Source organism: Cavia porcellus, unplaced genomic scaffold (genome assembly GCF_034190915.1).
Source record: "Cavia porcellus strain 051 isolate PalLab524CR breed Dunkin Hartley unplaced genomic scaffold, mCavPor4.1 scaffold_1, whole genome shotgun sequence".
NCBI lineage: Eukaryota > Metazoa > Chordata > Mammalia > Rodentia > Caviidae > Cavia > Cavia porcellus.
The window spans coordinates 73,201,482-73,224,257 of NW_026947484.1; the positions used below are offsets into that span (position 1 = coordinate 73,201,482).

Genomic DNA, 22,776 nt, shown 5'->3' on the forward strand with positions numbered 1-22,776 from the left:
CAGTAGCTACCTAGCTATGCATCATTAGCCTCAGGCGTGGGCCGGCCCCCCGCCCCGGGGTAAGGGAAGGCAGCGGCTGGCTGAGAAGTTGAGAGCAATTTTAGGGGCGCAAAGGGAAGCCGGCTCCGCGCAGGTGGCGCTCGCAGCCCTAGCCCACAGTTAGCCAATCGCGGGCGCAAGCGCAGCCTGCTGGCAGCGGCGGTAACCGAGAGCTGCGCGCAGGCTGGAGCGAGACCCGCGGCGGACCGCGAGCGAGGGCGCGCGGCGCCAGGCTGTTCCCTGCCGCAGCGAGGCTGACTTAGCATGGGGAAGAAGTGGAGGGACGCGGCCGAAGTGGAGCGGGGCTGCTCGGACCGCGAGGACAGTGCTGAGAGCCGCAGGCGCAGCCGGAGCGCCAGCCGGGGCAGGTTTGCCGAGTCGTGGAAAAGGTTAAGTTCCAAGCAGGGGTCCACCAAGCGCTCCGGACTTCCGTCGCAGCAGACGCCGGTGAGTGGCCGGGAGTGGCCTGGCGAGCCCGCAGACAGACGCCCCCTTCCCCTGGGCGCCCCCAGCCCTGTCCATGGTGCTGAACTTGCCTGCACGGGCGCGGCGCGGGGGAACTTGTGGAGCCGCTCTGTGGAAAGTGCTGGGGGCCGCAGGAGGGGCGAGCAGGAGCGCCTTCCCTCTCCGCACCCTGGGGAGAGGCTCTGGATGGCTTCGCTGGAAAAACGTGTTGGAGAGGCGAGGGGCTCGCGTAGCCAGAGCCGGGGAGTTTAGTAATTAACAGAGCGTGCGAGCTGTTGTCAAGCGCAGGGCTCTGACTCATGGATAGTCCCGAGGGTCTGTCCGTGCCCCTTGTTCCCGGAGATAGTTGGCATCCGCTGAATGAGGGCGGAATAGGGAGGGCATGCCATCATTTCACTCTCTTCGCGCTGTATTTCCATCTCACACCCCCACTAAATAATTCTAACGGGCGCGTTCCATTGTTTGCAGAATGTCATTTGCATGGGGAGAATAGCAGGAACATCCCAGGTGCTCAGACTCCCGCGGCTGAACAGAAACGGCATTCAGAAAACAGTTTCCCACGTGCCAGCTCCTTCTCAGTGTTTAATTAGCTCCACAGAAGCCGTCAAGTAAAATTAGTACAGGCATCGTGTGTGTGTGTAAAAGTACAGTCGATGAAAACTTTACTGGCACTTCCATTTTGAATATTTAAGGATTACTTGTTTTCTGTTCTGTTTTAGCAGAGTTGCATAAGCCCTCCTGTTGCTCGTGGAGAAGGAGGGAATACCACTTGTAACTCCTGAAACATCCTTAAGAGTGCCAGCACCTGTGTGTGTGCTTGTGCTTTACATTCAGAGGGGCTGTCACGAGTTTTGCATAGTAAAGAGAACGTGAATTAGTTTGGAGAATGGCTGGTGCATAAGCCCTGTATACGGGCATGGCAGTATTAGCCTGCTCTGCTTGCAAGGAGTTGGCATTGAAAGATAAAAATCCCTAAAAGCAGAATATTTCAACATTACTTTAACAGAATAAACTGGAAATTCTTAAAATATTTATTTTGTTGGCCTGTTTGCAAGAACTAGTAGTAAAAATGTTATTAAGTTTGAAGAATTTTTCTCAAACATTTAATGTGTTTGTTGGGCAGCTTTTCCATTGGAACATGGGTAGGATACACGTAAAATACAATTGACTTTATTTCATACATGCACATAGTAATTTTTTAGAAATGTGGACTTGAAAATATCTTAAAAAGGAAGATATTAACCTAAAGATAGGCTTTTAAAAATAAATTGTGTAAAAAATGGAAATCGATGACAGCTGGATTTTGTCATTTATGTGAACTGAGAATTAACTATCTATTTTTTAAAAAGTCCAAATACGATTCAAAGGAAGTTCATATGCTGCTTCTTTGATTCCATTCAACAGGTGTGTTAACAATCTATATAGGAAATGTATAAATTTTCATATACTCTTGTAATAAATTAGACTAAATAGCTTGCATGTTTGTACCTAGAATAAAAATATGAGACAGAGGGCATAAGATACCATGACAACCGGAGACATCTGGAAAAGTAACCGTGTTCTTTTCTTTCCTAAGGTGAGGTGCTGCTGGATTTCTCTGCAGTACTTGTTAATCAAAGCACTCACAATTTAGCTAAAAACAAGTTGATAACAAAAGCTTGTGCTTATTCTCATAGCACATGGAAAATTTGATGTTTTGTTCTAAAAATCCAAAAATAACTCTAAACTATGATTTTAATTATCAGATTAAGCTAAAATACAAAAATAATGAAGCTTTGCAAATCTTATACTTGGGATGTTATACTTTCTAGTTTCTGGCCAAAATTTGATTCTGTTAGTTGTTATAAAAGGTTTTCAACTTCATCAGAGAGATGCTTGAGTTATTTACACAAACAAGAGGAGGGGAAAATATTGCTTGCAGGAAATATGGTTATAAAAGTTTTAAATCTTCAAAGTATGAAACATTTTTTCCCACTTAAAGTGAGCTGGTACCCCTTAAACTGTAGAGATTAAAGCTCTTGCTATGAATAACGCTCTTTTAAATTTGTTCTAATGACTAGATAGGGTACTCCATGATCTAGATGTACATCTCATTTATTGTATGTTATACTCAGAAATACTGTGGCATCATCCCTCCTCATAGAAATCAAATGAAGATTTTAATATTTTCTTTGAAAACAAAACACATAAACATGGAGAAATTAGGCTAATAATAAAACATAGGCTTTTTCTTACATCTTTCTTATGTGTTTTGAGATTATAAAATATTTATGAAGTTGTTTTTATTAAAGTAGCCTTTGTTAGCTTTTTCCCTGATTTAGCTTGTCATGAAATCACTTCAAGCTAAAGTCAGCCCCTGGTAATGATATGTAGCTTATGACTCTGTCCCCAGTGGGAATCATTGTGTTATTTTTATTTTTCATATAACAACAAAGAAGCACCCATCAGAGCAAATGGAAGATATTTACCTCAGCAAGGAGAGTTTGGTCAAATTCTTCATTATCCATAGGACTTTCTTCTGTGTGTTTTGAGTTATGTTTTGTATTTGAAGTTCAGAGGATCACTGTTTGAATAAACCTTGGTTATTACATTTGCTACTTAGCACAACATATGTATGGGTTTTTTAAAACTTGTGAAGCTTCATCCTTTTGATGCTGGTATTAGAATCAAACTTACTTTTTTGGTAATCTCTTTGATATTCAGAAAATGGTTTCCTCTTGTTGTTTATGGAGTAAGGCAAGCCTACTGTAAGACAGTGTGGGTCACTGCAGGCCACAGCTATCTGGGTTCTGCTGCTTTTTTGGTGGTAGGCAGAAGCAGCACTGTTCTGTATGATAGCTGGAAGGTGGACCAGGTGTTTTGCATTCTCGCAAAGGGATTTAAATGGCCCTTTAAGTTTTGGTCCACCATAACAGGAATATCTAACAAATTAAGCCTTATTATTTGCAAAGGCTTCTTTTTCATTTTTGTATTTCAAGGAATAGTCTTCTTTTATTTTTAGACTTCATGGTCTTCAATGGACATTTTATGAATTCAGGTTACTTTGATACTCAAACCCCAAATCATAAAATTTTGATGTGATGAAATGATGAAATAGAATTTAATAATAGTTATTCCTTAGAGATCTTTCCTTACTGAGATCAGTTGATAGGTTATTTTACATCAAAAGCAACACTTTTTAAAAAAGTAAATGAATGCTAATGAAGTTTATATCAGTTTTATTTCCCACTAGTATGAGTGATAGATATTTGAATTTTGGGTAGCAGATTAAATTTCTGAGTATAACTGTTTTAAGTAATGTTTCTTTTGAATTGGTCAGTGGTTACAAAAGTAATTTAAAATTTTTTGTGTTCATTCTGTAAGATTTAGGTTTCATATTTTTCCTTGAAGTATTGTCTATTATTTTTTGCTTAAATTGTAGCTGCACAGGAATGCTTGCACATCAATCAAAATGTGCTAATCAAGTGATGTTTGTTGTTACAGATATCAAATACTACTCTCAGCATGAAGTTTTCATTTTAATAGGTGATTTTCTCTAGTTGCACAACTATTTAAAGGCTTCTTTTCAAATATAGGCAGATTTAATTTTTATCTGAGTAAATGCTCTGTAAAAGGAGATGAAACAGTACAGAGGGAAGGGAATGGTAGAGCCTTTGTAATTAGAGTTGTTTTTCAACCTCCAATAGCACACTTGCTTTCACTAATGCTATAATTACCCTTGTCAGCAGGTGCCAAGCACACACTGCCACACTTTGCACAGACAGGTAGGCAGCTGAGAGCATGTAGCACCATCAGTGACTGTATGGAACCAGCAGGGCTCCCCAGAGAGCAAGTCCTTGTCCTCTGGTTATCAGTCTACTCTTCCTACAACTATTTGAGATGCTTTCTGTGCAAGGGGAAAACCCATGAGCCAACCTGCCTCCATTCCTTCCTGACTTGTGCCCTTTGGGCCTGCTAGGTAACTTTCAGTTTTTCTGCCAAAGCTAAATTCTTCATGGTCTTAAAATAAACAAGGAAAAGCCAAATCAGAGGCAGGGCTAAAGTCAGAAAGACTCATCTCTCTACCAACTGAGCATATGAAGATTGTGGAGATGGTAGATCCCATGGTGGCTGTGGTAGAGAGCTACAACTTGGTGAAAAAAATCCATGTTTCCCTTTTCAGTGTCTAATGTGCTACTGCAGTGTCATTAAGCCCTTAATGGTTTGTCCTTATTACAAAGGGCTCTCCTGGTAAAACCGGAAAGCAGTGCGGATATCCTGGAGTGCTAGTCCATTTACTGAATAAACCATTTCTAGACAGGTTGATTTTTGTTTACCAACTTTTACTCACTGTGTTAAAAAATTAAAAGCAACAGCATTGTAGTGATCAGGTATATAGTTGTATTATTTTGTTACTATGATCTCTTTTTCTTTTGATGAAGAAACAGCCCTTCTCTGATAATGGCCTGTTTTGTCTAAGCATTGGTGAATATTAATCTTTAGTGATATGTATAATAAATAACAAAAGTCCTCCAAACTTCATAGCAAAATAAAATTTCATTTAGTTTAATCTTTAATTTGAGGGCCTTTCCTATATTAGGGAATGCATAGTTCAAATACTTGAAGCTCCAGAGAGTAATATATACTTGCATGGAGATGATATTAAATTTATTTCCATTTATTCCAAAATATATTACAGTGGTTCCTCTTGCTAATATTTACTGAGATCTTTTTAAAAACAATTGAGTCATTAAAAATAATTTATAGGTAGCAATAAAATTTTATACTCATTTGGCTAGACCAGCTGTGATGGTTGACTGTTAGTTTTACTTTGTTTCTTTTGTTTGCATTGTCAAAAAGAGGGCTGATAGAGACAAAAGGAAAAGATTATAGAACAACGTTTAAAGAAACTTATCCTAACACTTGTCAATTACTTAGAAAGTGTTGGGTACCGGAAGATGGTAGATACTGGAAGCTTCCCTGACTGAACTGAGAGTTCAATGTGGGAAACACATATGCAAAGCCAGACAGAGACTACAGTCTAGATTTATAGTCAGGGTACATTGATGCAAAGAATAAAGTAGTCAGCCTCTCTTTAAAGGTGCTGCTGGGAGGTTAGGATAAAAAGTTTCATAGACATGGTCCCTGATTCTCAAATGATGAAGAAAGACCTGGGTAGATTTGGCAGTTTAGAAAGAGGCAATGATAATTCTTTTAGAGTCACTTGAACTGAGTGCCCAAATGTGGAGAGTGGGAGACAAAGCAGATGGAGAGCAGAAGTAACAAGACCAACTACACAGGGCTTACTATGCCCAGAATTCATCTAAGTACATTATTTGCATGATTATGTAATTCCTGACTGTCCATTAAAGCAATTTCCAGTATTTACTGCAGCTAGGTTATAAGGTCCCCAAGATAGATTTTTATGTCATCTATTGATACATTCAAGAGCTATGAACAATACTTGGCACTTAATAAACACTAAACCATTTGCTCAATGAATTAATCATTAATAATTACATTAACAAAGCTTTCTATTTAATATAGGGTGGATTTTAGGTTCTTAGCTATGAAGGGAAAAGGAAGTACTGTAGAAGCAGAAGAATTCTAAATTTGCACAACAGGAGAGATGTACGTTAACTCACTGAGAGGAGGGATTATTAAAGAAGAGTTTACATATGTAGAAATAATAGCAAAGGAACTCGTTTATAGACTTGGAGCAGATACGGTTTGTTGATGGGAGAATGGGAGACCAATTTCCCATTATGTTAAATTCTAGCCTGTTGTCAGTCTTCATAGACTGATATGTAGAGGTTGAAACAGATTATGGATTTTTTTGCAGATTTTACTTAGTACATATTTATTATAAAATGTGAATGTATTCATGAGTCAGTCAACATTGGCTTCTGTTACCTAAAGATGTTACAACAAAGGTCAAAAGCACCAGCTGCCCTTGTTACATGAAAATATATTAGTGGTCTTTAATTCTTCTGGAAATTAGAACCTTGTTGAGTAGAGCCAAGTATTCTTCAGCCTTCATGCAGGAAATTTGTATTTTATGGCAACCATTGTTAGTATTTCAGAGATTGCTGAAATATCATTTTGTGTCTTTCTCTACTCTCCCAAATGCCTCAAGAGATGTGGGGAGTATCCTAACTTCAGTAAGACAGGTGATATTTTGGGTGTCTTAAAGATGGTGACTAGTTTAAAGTTGATATGACAAGCTGCCAGTCCAAGCACTAGGTGCCATAGGATTGCAATAACGAGTTGGTATTTTTGTTCTTTCTGAACACTGAGTTTTCTAAGATTTTTTTGAATGAAATTCAGAAGAGTGAGAGTATTGAAGGAGAGCTCTATTGAGCAACAGTGTTCACATAAGGTTTAACTTGAGCACAAATCTTTTGTAGTAATTCCATGGAAAATGCAATTTGATTTTAGAAAGCTCTGAATCAAGTAGATCCAGTTAGGAATCTTGGTTGGTTAATTGTTAGCTGTGTACCTTAGGCATTTTGTAATTCTTGATAGCGTCTTCTAGCAAATTCTATTAGGACAGTTCGTCTTCCTTTCCTATAGAATTTAGTGTTTTCTCAAGTTTTCCTTTTTCTTTTAAATAAAGATAAGTAAGTGAATACTGACTTTGTTTTATTTAAAATTTAAATAGTCTCCAATATCTAAAGATATAACAAAAAGAGTACTGATAATTCTAACTCACATTAAGTAAAAGTTATCTATTTGCTATCTTTCATTTTTTAAAAAGAGTACCATAGATACAGTTAAAATATTTCCCACTTTCATTACTCCTTCCCTAAAGATAGAAAATATTCTAAAATTGAGGTTAAGACTCCTAAAGATACCTGTACTACATATTTATGTACTCTTTCATGGACTGTGTTATATAACATGTATTCTTTTGTAATACGGTTTTTCTACTGAATATTGTATTTTTTGAGATATATCCAGGCGTTACCTATAGATGTAGCATGTTTTTTAGTATATTTAAGCCATAGGGAGTTTATTCATTTCATTCCTGTATTGGAATAAAAATATAGTTAAATAACTAAATATAATTAATTAATTTTTCTATTACTATCCATATTCAATAAGCATGCTTTTATTTATCTATTTGGTTCTTTTCCTTTTTGTCTTTTTTCTTTTTTAAAAATTTTATTTAAGGAGAAAAAGAAAAAAAACCAGAAAAAGGGTAAAAGTAATACAGAATTAAAAAAAATAAACAGGAAGTCACTAGTTAATAGTTGCATATTTTCACCTTAGAAATAGTTGTTCAAGTTACAAAATTAAAGCATATAAAGTAGACATTCAAACAGTGAGACTGCAAACAGTTCTATTCAATGATCCAACCAAAACTCAGTAATATGGTTATCTATCTTATACGCTTAAATATACATGCAGTTATACCCTTTAGAGCACTTTCTTTTCCTCTCTTTTTTACAATGACAATTACACATTTTGGGTTTTATTACTCTCACAGTTCTTATTACTTTTTTTGAAGAGAATAAAACCAAATGTGACGTAACAAAACAGAGTCAGTCAAATCAAAAGGATGGACATAATACATGGTGTAAAAACACAAGCAATGGTTACCATAATGCCTCTTGCTATCTTAAAAAGAATTGCCTATATCATCAGTTATAATAGAACTGAACAAAACAGTAAAGAACAAAACCAATAAATCCAAAACATTGGAGACATTACAGGACTTCAAAAGAAGATAATAGTCTAACCAGAATGGGCATCATAGTGAATCTTATTGTCTTCAAAGTTGTTGCCTATACTCTCAAACTTGGTACTATCAAGCAAAACAGAATAGAGGAAAATCAGTCAAAATAAGATGGTGAGAGCAATATAGGGTTTTCAAATCAAGTTAGTAGAAAATCAAAGTGGGTTACTATAATACATCCTGCTGTTTGTTATTTATTTTTTCCCTTAATTAAAAAGATAAAAATAAAAAAAATAAAAAAAGGAGATTGAGATAAAAGAGGACGTAACAACAAAACAGCACAGGTCAGAACATTACAATTTAAGCCACATAGCGTTTCACCACAAGATATTCCGACATAAAAGAAGTTACCATAGTGTCTCTTTCCTTGAAATACTTGAGTATAACTTTGTACACTGTAGCATCAAACATATCAAGACAATGTAAAACCATTCAAGAGAATGACAGTATTACAGGGTGTTTAGTACCAACTAACAGAAAATGAACAATGGTTTCTATATTATCTCCTTGTCTATAAAAGTTTTTGTTTATATTATCACATATAATAAAATCCAGTAAGATACAACATGACAAGACAGATGGAGACAAAAGAACAAAAGCTTTATGGGATTTCAAAACAAGATGATATTAAATCAGCACTAGCTATTATGATGTCTTTTCTCCAAAATAGCTGTTCATACCATCACAGACAATAAAATCAAACAGCCCAGAATAAAATCATTACAATTAATGAATGAAAACATTATAAGGCTTCAAAGCAATATAATGGGGAATCATGATTACCACATACTTTTATGTATTGTTATCATTTCTTACACGAGGGAAACTCTTTGGTATTTATACATGTGGGTTTGATTTATTTCACTTATGAGTATGGTCTCAAGCTGCACCTATTTATTTATAAATATCTCAATGTTATCATTCTTTATAGCTGAGTAGTACTCCATTGCGTAAAAATACCACAACTTTTTAAATTCATTCCTCAATTGATGGACACTTAGGTTGTTTCCAAGATCTGGCTATTACAAATTGTGCTGCTATAAACATGGGTGTACATATATCTCTGTGATAAGATGCTTTCAGTTCTTCTGGGAATATGCCTAGAAGTGGAATAGCTGGAAAAAAATGGGACTTCCAATCCCAGCTTTTTGAGAAATCTCCAGACTGACTTCTACAATGGTTGTACCAGTCTACACTCCCACCAACAGTGCAGGAGAGTTCCTTTTTCCCCACAGCTTCTCCAACATTTGTTGTTGGTAGTTTTCTTGAACCTGGCCATTCTTTTAGGAATGAGATGGAATCTCAGTGTGGTTTTATTTTGCATTTCACTAATGAGTAATGATGATGAACATTTTTTAAAGTATTTATTTGCCATTTGTATTTCTTCATCTGAGAAGTGTGTATTCATCTCAGCTGCCCATTTTTGGATTGGATCTTTGAATTTTGGGGGTCTGATTCTTTAAATTCTTTATATGTTTAAGACAGAAGTCCTATGTCTGAGGAAGAGTTCACTAAGATTTTTTCCCAGTTTGTGGGTTGTGTTTTCACTATGCTGGAGATTTCTTTTGACATGCAGAAACTTTTTAATAAGAGGTGATCCCAGTTATTGATTCTGGGAAGTATTTCCCATGCGGTTTGAGTGCTGTTCATGAATTCTCTGCCTACCCATATGTCTTTAAGGTTTTTACCCAATTTGTCTTCCAATAGATTTAGTGTTTCTGTTTTAATATTCATATCTTTGATCCATTTAGGTTTTAATTTATTACATGGTGATAGGCATGGGTCTGGTTTTAGATTTTGGCATAAGGAGAGCCAGTTTTTCCAACACCATTTATTAAAGAGACTGTCCTTCTTCCGGTGAACATGCTTGGCCCCTTTATCAAAGATAAGGTGATTGAGTGTGTTTGTACTTATGGTTGAATCTTCTAATCTATTACATTGATCTTCAGTTCTGTTTTGATTCCAGTACCATGTTGATTTTACTGCAGTTGCTTTGTAGTATAACTTCAAGTCAGAGACTGTGATTCCTCCTGCCTTGCCTTTGCTGCTTAGAACTGTCTTTGCTGTTGTAGGTCTCTTCTCACTCCAGATGAATTTTAGCAGTGATTTCTCTAGATCTGTGAGGTATGTTGATGATATTTTTATTGAGATTGCATTGAATCTATAACAGTTTTGGGAGAATGGTGATTTTTCACAATATTTATTCTTCCTATCCATGAGTAAGGGGTGTCTTTCCACTTTCTGAGATCCTCTTCAATTTCTTTTTTTCAGTGTATTATTATTTTCCTTGTATAGGTCTTTCACTTCTTTCATAAGAGTCATTCCTAAATATTTCATTTTTTTTGGTTGCTAGTGTGAAGGATGTGGCTTCTCTTATTTCTCTCTCTGTGATCTTGTTGTTAGTGTATAGTAAGGCTATACTATATTTTGAGTATTGATCTTGTATTCAGCTACCTTGCTGAACTTATTTATTATATCTAAGAGTCTTTCAATGGAGTTTAGGGGGTCTTCTATATAGAGTATCATGTCATCTGCTAATAATGATAATTTAACTTCTTCTTTTCCTATCTTTACCCCTTTTATTTCTCTCTCTTGTCTAATTGCTCTGGCTAGTATTTCCAGTACTATATTAAATAGGAGTGTGGATAAGGGAGATCCTTGTCTTGTGCCTGATTTTAAAGTAAAAGCTTTCAATTTTTGGCCATTTAGTATGATGCTGGCTGTTGGTTTGTCATAAATGGCCTTTATTATATTGAGGTAAAGACCATCTATTCCAATTTTCTGTAAAGTTCTTATCATGAATAAATGTTGGACCTTATCGAAGGCTTTTTCTGCATCTGTGGAAATGATCATGTGATTCTTATTTTTGGCCCTCCCACCCTACCTTTACTGTTCCAGGTAGCTAGGCAGGCACCTACCCACTGTGGATGATGGGCTAAGGCTCTCCCCGGGCAAAGACCGATGCCTTGAAACTCACTTCACCTGCTCTCCACTACTGTAATTGAAGAAGGTCTGGGGGTAATCTACTCAGGCTGCAAAACCTCCCAAAGTGAGTTTAGAGTGGCTGGGCCCTGGGCGGGCCCTTGAGCTTTGAGAGCAATGATCTTAACACAATGTTCCAGGCTCAGGATGGCACGGGGACTCACCCCAGCCGCCATCTGAGTTTCCCAGTTCCTGATTCCAGAGAAGTTCACTGGGCATGTCCTGGACAGGCCTGAAACCTTTCAGGCAAGTGCAGCCTAGTGTGGCTGGGCCCTGTGCGGGCCCTTGAGCTTTTGGAGCAATGATCTTAACACAGTCTCCTGGGCTCTGGATAGGGAGCTGACTCACCTTCTTCTTTCTTTCTTAGGCTACTGAGCTAAATCTCCAGCTCTATTTGGTTCTTAACTTGTGGATACTTTTGTTATGATATGAACTCAGGAACCAACACTGCTCTTTAGAAGACCTACAGATCAAAAGTTTCTCCTTTTATGAACTTGTCTACACCACAGAAAGGTTAAATTTGACCAGATTCTAACTCTAATTCAACTAACATTTAGTATGGGGTGAAGGGGAGTGGTCTCGGCCTTTCACTTTAACCCTAAATCAACATTGACTTAACCAGAAGTGATTTCCAGCCCAACTTAGTTCTTTCACTGGTTTTGCAATGTGATCCTTTTGTGTCTCTGTTTTTTCATCATAAAATGAGGATGGAAATACCTGCTCCCAGGATGTAGGATGAATGATACGTGTATTGGAATGTGAAGCTAATTTAGCCTGGTCAGAGCTACTCACTAAAAGGAAATAGGCAGCTAACTGATCTCTGGTGTTAACTAAAGATGTTATAATTGAAGGTCAAAAGCAGCAGCTAATATTGGTGGTCTTTAATTCTGGAAATCAAGACGCAATGTCAGACTAGTGATTATATTAGGCTTTTGGTTTAACAAATGCTTTAGAAAAAAAATCAGTTTATCTTCTCAAGATGATTGTTTTCCATGGCAGATCTTAGTCCTTAAAATGTCCATTCTATGGTTTTGCCAAAGGTGAATTTGTGGACATTTTTGAAGATAAACTGTGAAATCCATACTGTATTGAAATGTAGAATAAATTTTATTTTTGATAATTTATGATCAGTTTCTTTATGATATGAGATAAATGGTGGTTATAAAATTATTTTCTTTGTAGATCTAAGACTTATGGGAAAGAATGCTTTTGAAAATATTTTCATTATATAAAACCCTGACCATTCACAGAAGTAGAGGGAATAATGTAATAAACACATAACAACTTCAATTTAAACTTTTAGTTTTTATTTCTGTTTTCTCTACTACTATAATTTTAAATATTATGTCACTTCATCTCAAAAAATATTCACATTCTTAATTAGTTTGGGTATCTTAGTGCTGAGGATTGAACCTTAGGGCTTGCAAATCCTAAGCATGTCTGCTGCTACCACTGAGCTATATTCTCAAACTCCTAAGAGAATCATTAAAACTGTAATGCTAATTTTTTTTGGTACCAGAAATCAAACTCAGGACATGTTTTCCAGGCAACTTCTGCACCCCTGAGCAATATATTTGGCTCTGTAACACTATTTTGAAATTTAAGTAAATTAAGCTTCCTAATTCCCACAAATGTAAAGTTAGAATTGCATTTCTTTGATTGTCTCATAACTTAGTTTTATTCTCATTTTGTTCAAATAGGAATCTAAGTATAATTGATACATTGCAATTGTTTGTTTTAGTCTCTAGTCATCTTTTTTCTTTTGAAAATCATTTCCCAGAGAAAATGTATTTTAACTGTAGAGTTTCCTACATGCTAAATCAGATTAAACATATCCTAACAGCATCATTTCACATGTTCCTCTGCGTACTGTACTTACTATGAACTCGTAGTTTGGCCGGGAGCTTTTGATCAGTTTTAATTTGATTTTTTATAAAGATAATTCACAGGTATCTTAGTTGCCTCTCATTGTGGGTTTTGGCTACTATTTTCAATCACTGCTTAGAGCAAGCATTGGCAAAAATTTTCTTTCTGGGCTAAAAAGTAAATATTTTAGGTTTATGTTCCATACAATCTTCTACAACCCAGTTTGGTTGTTACAGGGTGAAAGTAGCATAGACATTGTATATATAAACAGGCATGGTTTTATTTCAATAAAACATTGTTTGTAAACACTGAAACTTGATTTCATATAATTTCATGTTATGAAATATTGTTCCTGCTTTGATTTTTTTTTCAGTCATTTAAGAATATAAATATCACTGGTAGTTTCTAGGTAAGGGAAATCTAGCAACAACTGGGTCTGGCCCTTGGTTGAAGTTTGCTGGTTCCTGGCCAAGATCGATTATTTCATCAGGGCATTACAAACTGGTGATATAATTCTGCTTTTTCTTCTGCAATTATTAGGTGAAATAGTTTTAAAAATAGAAGTCCCCATATCAGCTATTCACTTCCATGGGTAAATTTTATATTGTAAAGTCAGGATGAAATCTTGGAAGAAATGGCTGAGAAGTAGTAATAATGGGAAGCTTGTGGTAGCACTGATGTGCTAGTGCACTGTCAGGCCTTTGATTTTAATTGGACCACTGCATTCCATTAACTGGAAGAAAATATTTCACCTATTAATTGTGGAGGCCAATTAAAGTGTCATTAAGAAATAGACTATAAAAATGATGTTGTCAAACTATTTCTGTATTAAAGATTTTGCTTTCAGGATTTAAAAATGTTGGGTATTGTCTTAGGTTTCTACAGCTACAAGGAAATAAGGAACTCAGTGGCCTAATGGAACATGGATTTATTATTTTGGAGTATTACAGTTCACAGGTTTGACATAGTTTTGCTGAACTAGAAGCCAAGGTGTCAGCAGGGCTGTTTTCCCCTCTGCAGTACCCAGGGGGACATCCACTGCCTTTACCAACTTCAGAAGTCACCACATGGTCTAAATGATGTCCCCTTCCTGTATCTTCAAAGGCAGGAAGTTACATCTCCTCCTAATTCCCTCATCTCATCTGGCTTTCTTTGATCCACTCTTATGCACATTTAGGAGCCCTTATGATTACATTGCACCCACTTGGATAATCCAGAGTAATTTAAAATCAGAAAGTTATCAACTTTAATTCCATTTGCAGACTTAGTACCTCTTTGCCATATAGAGTAACATTCGTAGGTTCTGGAAATAGGAGGGTAGACCTCTTTCAGGAGGCAGCTTTCTGCCTGCGATAGGTACTACAATACAATGCTTTGATTTCTTAATCCCTTACCAGACAAGGTTATGAAGATGGTGCTGAAAAATCTCTCTCAGATGCCTTTAATTTCATGCTCATGGCTCATCTCTTTGGGATGAGATTCTAATGGCTGGCAAGGTTGAAACAGCTGGAGACTCATTGGATCCATAGTGATGGTTTCAGAAGTGGAAATTACTTTGCTGCTATGAATGTTCACTAGAAATGATTAGGGGAATATTGTGTTTCATACACATTTTAATGAGTACCCACTCTGTATGTATCAGGTAAAGCCTCAAATGGTGCAAGAGAAAGAAATGTAAAAAATATTTCTGAAAGGGAAAGAAAAACTAACTTTTTAAATATAACATGATATAAACATATTAGTAAGCAATTATGCATATATTATATGTCTATGTTATTTATAGTCTAAGTATACTGAACTTTTAAAAGTTACCAATCTGCTAAAAAGTTTGGTAAGACTGACCAAATGAGTAAGTTGATTGGACTCACAAATAAATGTTGTGACTTTTCAGTTTTGATTCACCTACTTGAAACAATACTGGTAAAATGTTTTTGGTTGTCCTTATTTAATGTTTTCTACATAGGTGCAGTAAAATGTAATTTTTTAACTGGTGTATAGATATTTTATAGATTTTTTTCCTTTTTAATGAATAAAAATAGTCCTCAGCTTGACATGTTGAACTACAACTATTTTTTCCTGTTATTTGAAGACATCTGCTTTTTCATAAAAGTACTTGTTTCTTTTCTCTAACAACAGTGATTACAGTGTTATGTTAGTATACATTACTGTTAATAAGAAAAAAGAGAGAGGTGAGAAATTAGCCTTAAGTGAAGAGATTGCAATGGATTTTATTTAAAACACTTGGGTCAAATAAAGTGAAAAGTTGCCTCCTTTTATTTTAAAAAATGTGCTTCTTTCAAGGAAGCAGGACTTGTGAGAAATCTGTATGATTCTGACCTGAAACAAATCAGAGTAATGGAAATTGAAAAAATTGTAATCCCAAAGAGGGTATTATATTCTTGAAAACAGTAGTTGAGAATTTTCTAGGGTCCATTGTGATTCCCTAAGCTACACCTCACTGGGCAATGAGGAATTAAGCTGTGAAACTCAGTAGGTAGATTGTGTCCCCAAAAGGTCTATCCCAGGGGTTGTGTTTTGTCTGTTAAGGCTGCTATGACAAAATACCATAGACCAGGAAGTTTATGATAATGGAAATAGTTTTCTTGTAGTTCTGGAGACTGCAAGACCACAATCATGGTGCCCTAGGTTCAATAGCTAGTGAGGTCCTCTTCCATGACAGGAGACTGCACTGTAACCTCACATGGTAACATGTGAGAAGCTGAGGACACTCTGGGTTCTCTTTTATAATGGCTCTAATTCCATTTGTGAGAGCTCCACATTCATCACCTAATCACCTCCCCAAAACAGTTATCCCCAATACATTCACATTTGGCTTTGGTATGCAAATTTTGGGGGAACATGTTCACATTGTAGCAGCATGCCATTCTATGGTGAATTTCAAGAAGTTGCCAGGGTTCGTGCAGCCTTTGGATGGGGAGCACAGACAGCTAGGTGGTGGAAGGCATCCTGGCCTAGAGGTACTGTTGTCAGGTCAAAACTCAGAGAAAGAGGAAAAACTCTTTGTCTATGACATTTGTGGCAGGTAGTCTTGGATAATGTGGCCAAACAGTCATTTGTATATCTGGGGAATATTTTGAATTTGAATTGCTTGTTTAGAATTAGGGAAAAATAAAAATATATTTTTAAATATATTTGAAAACTCTATGCAAGTGTTTGGATACAAAATATTAGAAAATCTGTGATTAGTTACTAGTTGCTGCAAAGAAGTTCTAGGGAAGCATGGAACAGGAACCAGAGAGAGCTAAAGGCTCGATTCATAGGCCACAGAACCAAGAGCCTGACTCAAGATAGAAAGCATTTCCCTTTGTGTTCCTGAGACAGAGAGTTTTGCCATGAGTATAGTGATCATTATTACCATTATTATTAAGACGTGTATGATTAAGCTTAAAATAATCGATGAGTGAACTCTTATTGTTATATTTTTGTTACTGTTGTTGTCTTTGTCTTTGTAAGGACTTCCCTGAAAGAAGCCCTTCAAGATTAACTGGAGGGAAGTGGTTGAACTGGACCTGACATTTGTTTTCATCAATCCATTACCCAGAGTAGTACCAGTTTCAGTTTAAGATCTATTCCTGCTTGCTTTGGGTTTTACATCACAAAGTCATCTCTTCATATAAAGGCACATTCTGTTTGAAAAGTTAAACTTTAAAATTATTTTTCTATGTTATGAACTATTGGCATCTATTTGTATCAAAGAAATGTGAATTTTTAAGCATGCAAAAGTTTTTGATCCCATAGCAATAAATGAAATTAGGTTTCCTTAAAAGGTAAGTGTTAATGATTCACATGGCCAGTGCCTATGACAAAAGGGGAACAATTTGGGTTATAGTTACAAAAAGAGCTCATTCTTTACCAGGTCCATCAAGTTACTGCATGTAACTGGAGAATGCAGTGGTAACAGTAACTAAAATAAGAGCTTAATTCATGTTGTTAAGTCTAAACAATCCAAATGAATAGAGTACGAAAAATGAGCCCAGAAGGAACCAGAGATAAGCAGTGACTAAGTCCTACTTTTGTCCTCTTACCCATTAAATATGATTCATGGAAGAAAGACATTTTGCAGTCATACTGTATCTTATGTAGAACTGGAGCCTTTGGGTCCCCTGATAGACTACTGGGCTGGTGGGATAACATTACAGCTCTGCACTGATGTGAACAGTGAGGTAATTCTGAGCATATTGTATTTCTGCAGAGTTTGTGAATCATTCACATTGCAGAAGGGTGGGCACTCTTTCTTCTTTCTGGAGAAAATGTCAAATTGTTAAACATAGCCTTACACATACCGGAAGTATAATCTACTTCTTTGATTTAGGACCTCCTTCAGGTCAAAGACTGTATTTTTTTATATCAATATACTCCCAAATCTTGCTCAGTGCCTGGAATATTGTAGAAAGTTAGGGACCGCATGAGAAATAAAAGTCAGAGCACAATGAAAATGCTTTGGACTTAAATGTTTCATATCCTGGACAGAGAGAATGGGAAGGAAGGAAAGACAATGACCAGCATTTTGGCATTTCTAAACACCTGGCACTTTCAATAATGGTCTTCTGTGTAATCTTGGTATCCTTTAGAGAAGTGAAGTAATTTCTAACCAAGGCCCACAGGGAAATGATAGAGACATTATTCAAATGTAACAATAATCATCCTTTAATTTTTTTCAATAGCCTACCGACTTGTGGGTTAGGGATGAGATTAGAAGAGCACAAATCTTATGGATGGTTTGCCCATCACAAAAGTGATTTCTTCTTGAAGATGGCTTAAATGTTACTCTAGGTGGTGAGACCAAGTCAGGTCAGATCAATACTAATGAGAGCAATAAAACTATCCCATTTGCAAGAATTGTGAACAAACTTAGTTTCTGACAAAAACAAACAAAACACTATTGAATGAAAAAAGTATTAATTTGTTATTATTAGCACTTCATTATTATTAGGAGGAGAATAAGGTAGTTTGGTGTATTAATGTTATTTGAAGTCTTTATTCTTTATACCTTTCATATACTTAATCATTTAGTTAGCTTTTAATGTTTTAAATGAACCCTGGTTATTTCTCTATATGATGTTAATCTAAACCAGATCTAGAATACTTTAATTTCATTAAGTGAAATTTAATATAGAACATTTGTTAAGTAGGTTATGTTCTGGTGTGTGTGTGTGTGTGTGTGTGTGTGTGTGTGTGTGTAAAACCTATTATTTTAAAAATGTGACAAAGAAGAGACAAAAAAGTGCTTTCACTGGAAGCTTCATTTGAGAAAGAAACCTTGGTCTGTCTTGAGGTTAAGATGAAGTCAAGCCAATGATCTTCATGTTCAATTACATCAAATGGGTGTTGGTAACCAGAACTATGACCCTTAGCAAGACAGAAAGATGGATTTGTGTTCTGTGCTTCCTATTTTTTAAGACAAGGAATTTCATCAAGATCAGACAGAAAGTTTCTCGACAGCAAGGGGTAAAAGAAAATCAGTTGATGATTAACTAGAAAAATAACTTCATCAAAATTATGCCATTTCATGACTATTCCTAGTTATATTTTTACATTTTCACAGCCCGCTATTTAAACAATAGCATTAGGGATTGATGGCTTTTGGTGCTGCTTTAAGCAATGGCCATAAACCTAAAGAGGTTTTATTTATTTTCCTTGGGTCTCAGTTTGTCCCAAGTTGATATCCAGGACACTGACTGATGACAGGGATGTAGTTTAAACCAACCATCCTGTTCATTTGTTGTAAGAAAGGGAGAAAATGAACTTTTTCTGTGTCTTACAATATTGTTTAATTTTCAAAAGTACTTATAAGGATTTCATTACTTTGTACATGTTATCGCATTCAATTTGTACAACCTAATTAAGTAAGGCATCTTTCAATTTTCTGAATTCCAGGCTTTTTGCAGCTTTTGTTCTGGTGAGAGCTGGCTGGTGATGTACAAGTCGGCAAACACATAGGTGAAATGAACTCTCCAGTGGTAATGAGTGCCCTGAGGAAAAATAAAGTAAGGAAGCAGGAAGTGACAGAGGTCACTCTCTCAACAAGAGCAAAAGGCTCTCCAGTTCTGGAATAAGCAATGAGATGCCAATTTAAGGGAAGCAAATCCAAGCAGAGAGCAGCAAGTACAAGTGTCCTGTGGCAGAGGAGTGCTTGATGTGTTTGAAGAGTGTGAAGAAGGCTACAGACACAGGAGCACAGTGAGCTTAGAAGAGAGCGATAGGAGAGAAAGATTCCAACTCAGTTGTATCTGGCTCCCAAACTACTCACTGTTCTTTTTAGAGCATGAATTGCAAGCGGGAGAGGCTGTGTGGAGAATAGAGGATGACACCAGACATTACAAACATCCCAAGCTTTGAAATATAGCCTGAAAGAATTGTGGGAAATTGCAAACACACCTACAATACACTTGTTGAAAGTTGGAAAGCCTGGCTTGGGCTGCAGGGTACTGAAAACTGTGCATTTACAGATTCAAATTGCGAAGAGCAGATTAAATTTGAGTAGTGACACAAAAATGTTAGTAAATTACACCTTATGGGTCTGTGTATCAAATTGCTCTGCGAGGTTTATGTATATTGAGTCATTTACTCCTTATAGCAACTACCTCGTATCCATTTTAGATAAGGAGACAAAGGCACAGCAGTATTAAACAACTTTTAGAGTCTCATGAAATTTGGGTTTGGAATCAGGCTGCCCGGCTCCACATTTTGTACCAGTCGCGGTGAACCCACGGCATGCATGCCTCACGGGTGTGCAGACCTTTTCTGTTGGCACATGAGCCAAGTGTATGGGTTGCTTTCTCTAAATGAAAACCTCAGTTTTCAGGTTTAATGGCAGTGTTGGTCCTTTGGGACACATAATGGGTTTTGGGTTGCTGCTTGGGGACTGGGTCTCTAACAGGTTCGCCATCACTCTTCCTTACCTTTAAAAAAGGTAGAGAATGGAAGAAAGTGTAAAGTGGTGGTGGTGGCCGCAAACCTATGTCACACGTGCTGAGACCTGCTGTTTGTTATCATTGAACGGTCTAAAAGGTTCGCCATTACTGGTATAGAGCAAATCTATCCTACTCTTATTTATTTATTTCACTTTTCTGAAATATGAATCACAGTTTGACAAATAAGCTTTCAGGAAAAAATACTGACTCATTTCTTTGAAAATCTAAAATGAAGCCAAGGAGGAACGAGTCGGGAGGATGGTAGAGATGTACTTATAGTCAGTTTTTCCTATTGCAGCATGTCACTGGCTGATACCCAGAGTATAAATGGAATTATCCAAGAGGTTCAGTATTGTACCAACACTAGATTCCTATTATAGGGCTCCTTAAATCAGCTTTGAAAGGTTCTTTATATTCAACTAAACCTAGAAGCCAATTCTTGAAACCTTGGACAAATTGATTATTATAGGCATTCGGTGTGTGCTGCAGGGTTAAAAGAAGCCAGGTAAAAGTATGAATCTGTGGGATTTTTTTCTATGCCTGATAGTTTTCTGTTTGTATGGTTCTACAGTTCACTAAGCAACACCTTTAGGCTAATCTCACTTGTAAATTAGCTGCTGAAACATGTCAAAAGCATAGTTAACAAGTAGTTTTAGATTAAATTTGCCATGCTCCATTAAGATTCATCCATGAGATATATAAACACAAATAATAAAAACAAAACAACAACAATAAAAATGCCTACCTAAGACTTCTGAAAGAACTCAGTGTATAAGTATTGTTCATCAAAATGTGTAACTTATTTCAAACAGCCAACCTTTGGAGAAAGGTTCCTAAAGCTCTTGACTTTTTGTATCACCTGGAGAACTGTTTAAATGTGCAGATGTCTGTATGGACCATACCATACCTGTAGACTTTCTAGTCCTATGACATGGTTGAGAAAACTATTTATTCTTTATCAAAATTCCCAGTGACTTAGATGATAACCCAAATTTGGATGTAAAGTTTTAATAAATATTTTATATCCTGGTAGTTCTCCACATTAGCAATAATCACAGTCATTTGAGGGTCAGTCAAAGTGCAGCTTGCTGGGTCCCACCCTTCAGAGTTTCTATATAATGACATCTGAGGAGTAGTTTAATTGTTTGTGTTGTTGATAAGTTCCAGTGATGATACAGCATTAGGCTTTGGGAATCAATGATATATGAACTTAAGCACAAGACTTGGGAAGTTACAGGGTGATGAATATCACTACTTTCATTAACAATCATCTAGAAGACTCTATGGCATATTACTGAGTCACTGAATACTGAAGAAAAGAATTTAAAACTATAATATTATTTCTCTAAATTATAATTTATAAATTCAGTTTCATGTTTGTAGTGAGTTTGTTAATAGTGGGATACCTGCAGTGATACCACATTGTACAGAAGCTTCTTGTTGGGTATCTAGAAACTTAGTAATCTAGTCTTATGGGATTGGTAAGAGTGGAGATAGGGATATAATTTTTTATTCTAGAATGTGGTCAGATTGAAGAACAAACATCAAAAGGAGATAAACTGACTGTTATGGCTTGTGTCTGGATGTCCCCCAAAAACCTTATGCAATTGAAGGTAAGGCTTTTTCAGAAATGGTTGATTCTACAGTATGTAATTCTGGGATTTCATGGTGCAATGCTGAGCCTCAAAGGCACTAGGATTAAGGGTATGAGTGTTTCTCACCTTAAGAAGCCTGGATAAAATATAAGGAATAGAAAGAGCTGTGGTCATTTCTTGTTGCTTTGCAACCTTCTGCCTGCTGTGAACTGCTTCTACTCTGCCTTTGAGGCCAGCCAATTGTGGATTGAAACCACCACAAATTGTGAGCTAAATAAACCTTTCCTACCTTAACTTTGGGCATCAGATATTTTGTTTCAGCAATGACAAAAACCAGAAGATACAAACCTTTCTTTTTTTATTTAAAGAAAAACAAAACAAAATAGAAAAGAGGCAGAAATAGTACATACTTTCAAAGAAAAGAAATAAACTAATAAATCACTAGCTGATGTATACATATTGTCCCCCTATAAATAGTTGTTCAAGATACACAAATGGAACATATAAATGGGAATTCAACCAAGGAGACTGCAAACAGTTCTGTCCAACTATCCAACAAAAACTAAGTATTATGGCTGTCAATCCTATACACTTAGACATGTACGCATTTATCCATATCTTCTTTTATGTTGAAACCTAACTCAATTTATTAGATTAAAATCCTTCTGAACAAAGATTAATAATATTGCTGGATTTCACATCATAACACTCCAGAATCAGGATTGGGTACTGCAATGCCCCTTTCTTTCCTTCAAAGTTTTTGTTCATTTCATCATGTGTCATCAGATCAGTTCTCATAAACTGTTTATAGGTTTTATGCAAACATGAGTCTTAACATGTATTTCTATCCTTTCTATATTGAGGGAGAAACAGAACAAAGCAGGACAGAACTAAACTTTTTCCTGTAGACATATAAAACTAAAAAGACATAAATCTGCTGTGTAAGGAGTTCTACCATGGTCACTGTGCTGTTTCTTGTTATCATCAACAGAATTGGCTGTATCATCAGATAAAGTATAATTGAATGTATCAGTACATAACAGGATTAACAGAAATACAACTTTGTATAGTGTAGAGCTACAAAAACAGGTAGTAATCAAATCAGAATGGATATCATAGTGAATCCTTGTCATTTTCAGTATAGTTGTCCATAGTCCTCAACTTGATACCATCAACC

General features: G+C 36.4%; 1 protein-coding gene across 24 annotated transcripts in view; it reads left to right on the forward strand.

Annotated features, from left to right (window-relative positions):
• The first annotated feature begins 238 nt into the window (after positions 1-238).
• Trpm3 (transient receptor potential cation channel subfamily M member 3) overlaps positions 239-22,776 on the forward strand; it is a 764,333-nt gene continuing 741,795 nt past the window's right edge. For 6 of the 24 annotated variants that reach the window (XM_063250020.1, XM_063250026.1, XM_063250029.1 and 3 more), the window contains exon 1: positions 289-486. In XM_063250020.1, coding sequence (XP_063106090.1) covers positions 304-486 — 183 coding nt within the window. In that variant the 5' untranslated portion in view covers positions 289-303. Of the gene's footprint in view, positions 487-22,776 lie in introns of all 24 variants that reach the window. The other 18 variants (XM_063249817.1, XM_063249836.1, XM_063249854.1 and 15 more) reach the window with 9 other exon arrangements.